Source organism: Gobio gobio (genome assembly GCF_949357685.1).
Source record: "Gobio gobio genome assembly, chromosome: 19".
Classification (NCBI taxonomy): Eukaryota; Metazoa; Chordata; class Actinopteri; order Cypriniformes; family Gobionidae; genus Gobio; species Gobio gobio.
In genome coordinates this window covers 7,412,806-7,423,427 of record NC_137112.1, presented here as the reverse complement: position 1 = coordinate 7,423,427, position 10,622 = coordinate 7,412,806, and the positions used below count along the sequence as shown (strand labels likewise).

Here is a 10,622-nt window from a genome sequence, read left to right as displayed (position 1 = left end):
TATAAGATGTATAAAAAGATAATTACATTTTCTAGACAGGCTCACGGCACAGGTGCCGGATATTGCGCAACGCCATAGCAGGGCTTATGCAAGTCTAAATGGGCGGGCGCTAAATGAACACATCGCAAATGATTGGCTACATGTCCTGAATGCAGCGCTCTCTATTGGTTACACTCTCAATGTGGTTTCAATGTTTTGAATGGAAGCCCCGCCCATGTTGGTGCTTCCTCACAGTGATCTCGTAACACCGGCAGCGCACGGCCACGGACTGCAGAAAGACTGCAGCACACCGGACAAATTCATGAGGCAAATTAAGTTTTGGATAAAACGAAAGGTAATGGCATTCTACCGGAGATTATTGTGTTGTTTATAGGCGTTAAAGCTACAGTAATGTAAATTATTCGACATGATATAACCTACCTGCAACGAACGGTTCATTAAATATTAATGACAAATTATTGTATCCTAAAGTATATTCTATATTATAGCACACCAAGGAGAATCCGTAAAATGATTTCCAATTAAAATATCTAGAAAATATTGCTCAAATGAGGCCTTATTTTTAAACAGGCCTGTAATATTTAATGTTTTGTTTAATGTGTCCATAAAGAGTGTGAAGACGATTATGTCAGTTACAATAAACAGTCTATAGTTCTGTGTGTAATTAAGGATTTCAAATAATTTTGTCTAAACAAAAGCACCCCTCAATATTTTCAAACATTACATTACCATGTTTTGTCTTGCACAAGCTTGTGCTGTATTTTTCTGTGCCCATTTTGGAGGAGATTTATTTGTCTTGGCTCTGATAAGCCAATTAGTATAATGAGGATTTCAAGAAAAGGAAGTGACAGTCAAAGCTGAAAAGCTCATGTCTTTTTAACTTTCTACAACTCAAATCATTTTTTTGTTTGTTGTAACCCAGATGCTCATATTTTAATATGTGCATATTCAAATCACACAATGAGAGCTAAAATAATAGAATAACATCTTAATTATTATTGTTGTTTTTTTTAAGGGTCCGGAATGATATATATTTAAAATGTTAAATGTCTGTGGAGGATCTCTGACCTCATATGTGGTACCATTTGCTTAGAATGTCTACTTTCTGGAGATATGCATCACATTGGCATTTGTTTTACACAAAGTAACCTATTTACACTTAATTACTCTGGGACCATTTCCGCCTGGATTTGGCCTACCCAAATTGAAAAGCTTCCCATACACACATACTGTGGTCTAAATACAAAACTTTGGTGTCATTTTACAGGAAACCCTTTGAAGTTACATAAACCACTGCTAAAAGTGATAAGCATTTAAGTATATGTTATCTGAGCTGTAATAACCCCCCCAAAAAGAGACGCTTTTTGATATTTTTTTTGGTTATAAATTCATTTTTGAAAGTGTGTAACTCAGGCCTGTTTGCTCTAGCACCCTGCGGACGTTTTTTGCTGTTTCCACTAGATTCCAGAAAATACTTGAATACAGAATTTTGTCTGGATCGTGTATGCAAGATTTATTCAAATGGATCTGAATGGAGGAATATGACCTTTTCTGCAGGGGGCTAGAGCACACAGGCCTGGGTTATACACTTTAAAAAATGAATTTATAACCAAAAAATCAAAAAGCGCCTCTTTTTTGGGGGGTTTATTACAGCTCAGACAACATATACTTACATGTTTATCACTTTTAGCAGGGGTTTATGTAACTTCAAAGGGTTTCCTTTAAAGCGACACCAAACTTGTGTATTTAGAGACCACTGTATGTGGGTATGGGAAGCTTTTCAATTCGGGTAGGCCAAATCCAGGCGGAAATCCCAAAAATGGTCCCAGAAGTGGTTAACAAAATTTATCTGGAGTGTAGTTATAGTAATTGTAATTGTACAAGGGTGTTTTTGGAGCTCCTGGTCACCATTAAGTTTAATTGTATTGAGAACTTCCGTGTGAAGATCTTGCATAATATCTCCTTTTTATTGAATTGAATGGCTTCTTGGCTTACAGTGTAAAGTTTTATATGTCTTTGCATTTGCACGGTGGAAGAGTATAACCATTTTTTGTTGTAGGTTCCCTCTGTTACCATGGTTGCGTAGTTCTGTGCCATCCATCATGGCCATTGGAACGCAGCTTTATCTGCTGCTGTGGAAAAACTTCACGTACCGCAGGAGAAACAAGGTGTCGTGTCTTTACTCTTCCAGCTGCAAAACAGTCACTCGGTATAGAGCGAGGAATGTCATTAACATGATCATTGTCTCTTTCTTTCCTTATAGGTCCAACTGATTATTGAACTTCTGTGGCCGCTCTTCCTCTTCCTCATCCTCATTGCTGTCCGGCAATCGAACCCGCCATATAAACAGAGCCAGTGTAAGTGACGCCCTGAGCGAGAGTGTCGCCCTCCTCTCTTGGCAGGTGGCAGGGAAGCAAAGCTGATTAGCTACACTGAAAATCAGGACATTGTTGAGCCCTTGTGACATTGTTTATAATCATGACCTTTCTGACGGCTCACCTGAAGAAAATTTAGTCAAAATTACATTTTTTTAATAAATGAAATGAATGTTGCACTATGAATCTCTGCAGGGCTGTTGCAAATTTCTCTAATAAGGGTTAGATATTATAGATGATGGAAGTCATGGGTTTATTTCCCCACAAATGCTGATTTGCTATCAAAACAATGCTCTTAAAGTGATAGTTCACCCAAAAATGAAAATTCTGTCATCATTTACTCACCCCCAAGTTGTTCCAAACCTGTATGAGTTTCTTTGTTCTGCTGAACACAAAAGAAGATATTTTGAAGAATGTCGGTAAGCAAACAGTTTATGGACCCCATTGACTTCCATAGTATTTTTTTCCCCTACTATGGAAGTCAATGGGGTCCATAAACTGTTTGCTTACCAACATTCTTCAAAATATCTTCTTTTATGTTCAGCAGAACAAAGAAACTCATACAGGTTTGGAACAACTTGGGGGTGAGTAAATGATGACAGAATTTTCATTTTTGAACTATCCCTTTAAGCATCCCAACCAGGCAGACACATAAACACTTGCTTATTTTATACTTAACCTTTAAATGTCCATCCCATCAAAGCCGTTTCCACTTCAGAGTAAAAAAAAAAGCGACTATATCTCACAGTTGTGACTTTATAGTTTGCGTTGTGACTTTTTATCACACAATTTTGACTTTATTTCTTGTTTCTTTATCTGCAGTGGAAATTAGCTTACATTTAAAGGAACATGCCAAATTTTGGGGACTTTATCTTATTCACCATATCCCCCAGAGTTAGATAAGTCCATTCATACCATTCTCATCTCCTTGTGTGCCATAACTCTGTCTGACGCACTCACTGCTAGCCTAGCTTAGCACAAAGACTGGAGGTAAACGGCTCCAGCATCGTGTACTAAGACCGACGGAAAATGAAAAGTTGTGATTTTCTAGAGCGATATGGCTTTGAACTATACTCTCATTCCTGTGTAATAATCAAGGAACTTTGTGCCGTACCATGAGTGCAGCGGCACAATGATATTACGCTGCGCCTGAAAATAGTCCCCAGCGCTCCCTGTGCAAGCAGGTTGTCACGTTGGTTATATCGACGGACATTAGCCTATTTTCAGGCGCTGCGTAATATTGCTCCGCTTAGTTTTTGTGGTCTTAGTACACGATGTAACTATACACATCACAACATGTAAATAGGAAAATGTTGGCGTTATTTTGTCACTTATTGAGCAGTCGGCTAGCTGGAGCCATTTACCTCCAGTCTTTGTGCTAAGCTAGGCTAGCGGTGGGTGTGTCAGACAGAGTTATGGCACACACGGAGATGAGAATGGTGTGTATGGACTTATCTAACTCTGGGGGATACGGTGAATAAGCTAAAGTCCCAAAAAGTCGGCGTGTTCCTTTAATTAAAGTCACCATGAAATCAAAATGTACAATTTGTTTTGGAATATTGCAGTATTTATTTTAAATTATTTATTTAAGCATGTCATTATTAAAAAAAAAAAAAAGATTTAATCAAACAAAAACACGCAACATCATCACTTCTCTTATGATGATGATAGCCAGCCGAGTTTCAGTTCTTTCCCTCCAGCACCCAGGAAACGATTGTAGCAGTTAGCTATGATCCTACAATCCAGTGGACAAAATCAAGTCCTGCTCTACATTTTATTCTCAGTTGAGAACTTTAATTTGGATATGCATCACAACGGGGGAAACACATCATCAAAATGACTGACTTTAAACTTTATAACGACTTAATTAAACTATATACTGACACTTGTTGGTGTGGATACAGCATCACACGAAAACTAAAGTTTGTGAATATTTATACCATTGTACCAACCACACTAGGGGTGGGACAAAATATCGATAAGGCAATATATTGTTGTCCTTCTCAGTGCGATACGAGAATTGATACGCTGGCACCAGATTTTTATATTTTAATTAATAAAATAAGGCTTTCTAAATAGATTTCTCTGCTCCCAGCGTTGCTACTTCATGGCTTCTCGAGGTGGCGCTCAACACATGAATGAGGGAAACAAGTAGACAGGGTAAACCCAGCCTGATCTGCCGGCGATTTGATTTTTCCCTGCAGCTCAGGCTGGAAACCTGTACATTAATTTATCCTGCTTCTGTTACACATTTACGGGAACCAATCACAGACTGGCTTATCCACCTGGCATGCTATTGGCGGGTTTAACACGATGACTGATAGAGAAGCGATGGATCAATGCCCGTTGATCACGCCTCTTGTGGTCTGATTGGTTGAAGGACTATCCAAATGCGTACAGAGTCAATTGAACTATGCTTGTTGATCACACCTCTTGTGCTCTGATTGGTTGAAGGACTATCCAATTGTTTACAGAGTCATTTGAATTATGCTCGTTTATCATCCCTCTTGTGGTCTGATTGGTTGAAGGACTATCTAATTGCGTACAGAGTCATTTGAATTATACTCATTGATCACGCCTCTTGTGGTCTGATTGGTTGAAGGACTATCTAATTGCGTACAGAGTCATTTGAATTATACTCATTGATCACGCCTCTTGTGGTCTGATTGGTTGAAGGACTATCTAATTGCGTACAGAGTCATTTGAATTATGCTCGTTGATCACACCTCGTGTGATCTGATTGGTTGAAGGACTATCCAATTGCGGTCAAAATCATTTGAATTATGCTCGTTTATATCACGCCTCTTGTGCTCTGATTGGTTGAAGGACTATCTAATTGCGTACAGAGTCATTTGAATTATACTCATTGATCACGCCTCTTGTGGTCTGATTGGTTGAAGGACTATCCAATTGCGTACAGAGTCATTTGAATTATACTCATTGATCACGCCTCTTGTGGTCTGATTGGTTGAAGGACTATCCAATTGCGTACAGAGTAATTTGAATTATACTCATTGATCACGCCTCTTGTGGTCTGATTGGTTGAAGGACTATCTAATTGCGTACAGAGTCATTTGAATTATGCTCGTTGATCACGCCTCGTGTGGTCTGATTGGTTGAAGGACTATCCAATTGCGGTCAAAATCATTTGAATTATGCTCGTTTATATCACGCCTCTTGTGCTCTGATTGGTTGAAGGACTATCCAATTGTGTACAGTCATTTGAATTTTGCTCGTTGATCACGCCTCTTGTGGTCTGATTGGTTGAAGGACTATCCAATTGCGTACAGAGTCGTTTGAATTATGCTGGTTGATCACACCTCTTGTGCAGTAGAAAATACAGAGCAGACTCCCCAGACCAATGTTCAATCTTCAAAGATTGAGCTTGGTCTGGTGATAGCCATGGAAACAATTTAACTATCCTAAGAAAAAGAGGTTTTTAACAGGATGGCGGACAGCAGTGTGAGTTAAATAATAGATGCCCCAGCCATGTTTAAGTCCAAAGTCTGGAAAACCGGCACTTAACCTTTTCATGGGCATTTTGTTTTCACAGTTAGAAGGATATCGTGATGTATCATTATAGGATTGACTAGCAATATATTAATTATCGCAGAATTGCTGTATATTGAGCCATGTATTGTGTATCGTATCTTGAGGTACCCTGTGCTTCCCATCCCTAAACCACATCCTATTCACATGCATATTTGTCAACCATTGTTATTATAGGCCTTTTACAAAGAACACATATTTGTATTCTGTTTGTGTTCAGCGCGTGATGCGTGTAATGGGAGCGGTGGCACTGGCCTCGTGCATGACACAGCATTCTAAAAAAGTAGCACACGTTACTCGAAACGTTTTTTTTTATTTCACTGCCATGCATCTCATGATTTTAAATGCAAGTAGCCCCTAAGTGTACATCATTAGAAAATGTACTTTTTAAAAATGTATACAAGTTAATTGACATTATTTATTTGAGTTAATTTAAATGTCCTTTATATTTTGTATGTTTCACATTCACATTACATATTGCTGATCTTTTTTTTCCATTTCAGGTCACTTTCCCAACAAGGCCCTTCCTTCAGCAGGCACACTGGCATGGGTTCAGGGCATCATCTGCAATGTCAACAACCCCTGTTTTCGTCAACCCACTTCAGGAGAAACACCCGGACGAGTGAGCAACTTCGACAACTCCATGTGAGATGCTTTTCCGCACAGTGTCATGATTTTAATTTTTTTCGGCTTTGGCCATTAATGGAGGTTTATTCTCTCGTTTTCAGACTCTCTCGACTTTTGGTTGATATCAGGAGTGTCCTGACAATCAGTGGTAACCGGACGGCCCTCTCCGGACTACAGGACCTGTCTCAAGCAATCCAGAGACTTGGGGAAAGACCAGATGCCTGGCCAAGTATGACATGTTGATCAAATGTCTCATTGTAGAAGCATAAAATCCCCTATAAGGTGTTCAGTATCCCAGTTGTTTCTCAAAGACGGATGAAATGAAGAGCACATGGAGACTTCAGTTTTTAATTTAGTTTTCCTGAGAAAAAGACCCCATTAATCTTACATGTCACTCTCATCTAGACAATGTCTCAGGTTGTGCTTAGATACAAAACTGAGAATGTAAGGCTGCTGTTTTTGTTTTAAGAAACTACAATAATCCTCTTTTTTTTAATGGGCACAGCATGTACACATTCAGTGCCTTGCACATACATTGCAAATCCTGAACAAAATGTGGCCAGTAGGTTCACTATATAATATTATATTAGTATAATAAATATAATATTAGACCATTGGTTTTTGCAGATCTTCCGGTTGGAGAGTATCTCAGAACCAATGAAAGCTTCTCCTCCTTCCTGCGGACAAACACCAACATCTCCTCAGGATCTGTCGATCAGTTACTGAGGGCACGACTGAACCTCCAAGTGGTAAGAAAGAATCTTTTTTCCACTTTCTGAAGCGCTTATAATAATCCCTTCTGAGCTGGCCTAATGACCTGAATGTAACTTGACAGTGCAAGCATTGTTTTTTTGTTCTTACCCTTTGGTGGGCTTGAGCCCCTGCCCCTTTAATCTTGAAATTGAAAATGAAGTGAAAGGGTTTTTTTCATTTCACTCGAATGCATGTAACAATATGAAAAAAAAAGGTCTGTCACTACTTCCCTTTATCATGAACTTTATAAAGTAAAATATCAAGCTTCCACCAGAACTTACGCAGAAAGTGTAACGGCTCTCGCAGTTCAAAGCGCTTGCGCTACGTCCGACTTCATATGTCGCGCCAGTTACACTGTCATAAATGTTTGTATTAAATTGATACATGAACATCTTGTTTTGTTTTGTTCTCAAGGTTGCATTAGCAGGTGAAGGAATGCGTCTGTCTGAAATCGTCTGTAATGCTTCACTCTTGGGTCGTTACCTCACCGCTGAGGAAGGAGATTCTTTCCCTGAACTCCAGGGGGCGCTGTGTGCTGTGCCCTCAGATGTGATGCAGAAGGCAGAGCAGATCTTCCTCTCACAGCTTGACTTCAGCAAGATCCTCACGGTTAGTGCGTTTATGATTTCTGTATTTATTCTGTTTAGTGATGGGAGAAACAAAGCTTTTCAGTGCTTCGAATCTATTGAACCAATTGGTTTGCAAAATTATTCACTATTTCAAAGTGCTCAAAACACCACAGCAAAGTTTTTGGAGGTGCAGTTTATTTACATTCACTGAGAGATGCCACCCACCCGAACATATCATTTAAATATCACCCCTTCCACCCCCACCCGGTCATAACACTGAGAATTAGAATAACTGTAATGTGAAGCGTGATGATATGGTAGCATATTACACTGAAGTAGGCTGCTTTTAAATGGCGGCTTCTTTGGTAAAATAAAATTTCCTTAATAGCCTAAACACAGGCTTTACTCCCTTCAAACTAACAAGGTATGTCACTGTTTCGGTCACTGCAACTTCCTGAACAAACATGCACACCAAAAATGAAAATGCGTCCCAAGCAAAGGCAGGATTTGCATAATATATGCATAAATCCTGTAGAAGATCTAGACAGGTGGAGGGTTTGAGAGCGCGCTGCAAGACCAGCTTACAGTGAACACTGAGTGAACACTGGCCGTATCCAGATCAGATGGTTGACCTGCGCCCAGAGATGACCAACGCATCCCTGAAGTGTCTGCAGAGACCGTGTCAATTAGACTCCCCCTGAAATGGCCTCATCGACACGGCATCCTCAATAAACCCGTCTCCGGTGTGATGACTCCGATCTTTCAAATATTCCTATTTAATAATTGTTTAATCGACACGTCATCCTCAATAAACCCGCCTCCAGCGTGATGACTCCGATCTTTCAAATATTCCTATTTAATAATTGTTTAATCGACACGTCATCCTCAATAAACCCGCCTCCAGCGTGATGACTCCGATCTTTCAAATATTCCTATTTAATAATTGTTTAATCAACACGTCATCCTCAGTAAACCCGTCTCCGGCGTGATGACTCCGATCTTTCGAATATTCCTACGTTATAATTGTTTAATCGACATGTCATCCTCAGAAAAAACGTCTCTGGCATGATGATTCCGATCTTTCGAATATTTTGATCTAATATGACCCCTGACCTGTAAAGTTGCCAGAATAATAATCATACACTGCTTGTTAATTGGCCAGAGGAGAACTGGCACCCCGACTGAGCCTGGTTTCTCCCAAGGTTTATTTTTCTCCATTAGGTCACCTGATGGGGTTTTGTTTCCTTGCCACTGTCGCCTTTGGCTTGGCGTGCTCAGTTGGGGACACTAAATTTTCAACTAAATATCCAAAGAAATCTAATTAGTAAACTAAATTAACCATATAAACTAAATTACTGATCTGCCCACATTGTCACTGTATTATAATTGAAATGAGCTGATGACATCACCGTTTTCTCCAGAGCGGCTGTACAGCCGAATCAAATTCTGTTGCATTATTTTCCTGTTTAACACTGTGAAGCTGCTTTGAAGCAATCTGCATTGTAAAAAGCACTATATAAATAAAGTTGACTTGACTTGACTTGACACTGAGCCAGACAGTAAGCAAGCTCATTGGCTGCAGAATTAACAGAGGCCGATCAGCTTGTGCTGTGTAGTAAATGATGTGAATATTTACAGATTGCGTTTGGCCTGTGCCATCTAGAGTGTCATGACTGAACTAGATGTATATTGGATAACGGTTCATGGGTTCACCAGATCAATGCCCTCTAGCGGCAAACCATCAAGATGTTTCAATACCAAGGTGCGAAATAGTAGTATGATGTAACGAAGCCTCGTTTTGTGAAATCACGTGACTTGAGAGGTTTTTATATACACTCCGAACCACTGATTTTAAATTCATAAATGTTGTGAAGCTTCATGAAGCTGTGTTTTGAAAGTGCCCATTACTAATTACATGGATAGTAGTTAAAAACGATCAAAGGGGCGTGTCCATTTTTTTAATAGCCAATAGCATTTAGTTCATGTCATAGCTATGAAAATGATATGCTAGTAGGTGAAGTAGGTGCTATCAGGAGGAGGGAGGGACATTCTCATTAGTTTACTTTGATTGGACAAAATGTGGCATTATGAGTCATCAGTATTTTTGGGCTGTTTTCCTGGAAGAGAATTGTATATATGCTAAATGATAATGTGCTTGTTTTTGTCAAAGCCATCTGAAATCTATATTTGAACTGTGTTTTTCTCCATATTAATTCCTTTCAGAGAGACCGACTGCTGGCAAACGCGGCTGATCTCCGGGTCATCGGTCAGGCTGTTTCCTCTGTAACTCGGGAACTAGCATCAGTTATGGATGATGTGAGTTGTTTTTAGATCTATCAATGCCAAAGTTTCACAATTACAGTAATTATGAAACATTATTGCCTTTTCGTTTCTCTATGAAACCTCATGACAATCACTATAGATGAAAAGTTGGAATAATTAGGAACTTTTTATTTTATTTTAATATATTTTAAAATATGATCCTGTGATCAAAGCTGAATTTTCAGCATCATTACTCAGGTCTTCAGTGTCACATGATCCTTCAGAAATCATTCTAATATGCTGATTTGCTGCTCAAGCAACATGTCTTATTATTATTAATGTTGAAAATGTTGGTGCTTCATATTTTGTGGAAGAAATTATTACTTTTATTCAGATCTATTTCAAATACATGCTGTTTTTTGAGGAATACTGAAAAAAAAAAATATTATCACTGTTTCCACAAAAATATTACTGAAGTAGCAACATT

At 39.1% G+C, this 10,622-nt stretch overlaps 1 protein-coding gene across 1 annotated transcript in view; it reads left to right on the top strand.

The window, feature by feature from the left end:
* The first annotated feature begins 230 nt into the window (after window positions 1-230).
* abca7 (ATP-binding cassette, sub-family A (ABC1), member 7) overlaps window positions 231-10,622 on the top strand; it is a 72,599-nt gene continuing 62,207 nt past the window's right edge. Inside the window, exons 1-8 of the mRNA XM_079844739.1 lie at window positions 231-334; window positions 2,060-2,168; window positions 2,264-2,357; window positions 6,428-6,569; window positions 6,653-6,780; window positions 7,179-7,300; window positions 7,719-7,913; window positions 10,097-10,189. Of these exons, the coding sequence (XP_079700865.1) occupies window positions 2,103-2,168; window positions 2,264-2,357; window positions 6,428-6,569; window positions 6,653-6,780; window positions 7,179-7,300; window positions 7,719-7,913; window positions 10,097-10,189 (840 nt within the window). The 5' untranslated portion in view covers window positions 231-334; window positions 2,060-2,102. The remainder of the gene's footprint in view (window positions 335-2,059; window positions 2,169-2,263; window positions 2,358-6,427; window positions 6,570-6,652; window positions 6,781-7,178; window positions 7,301-7,718; window positions 7,914-10,096; window positions 10,190-10,622) is intronic.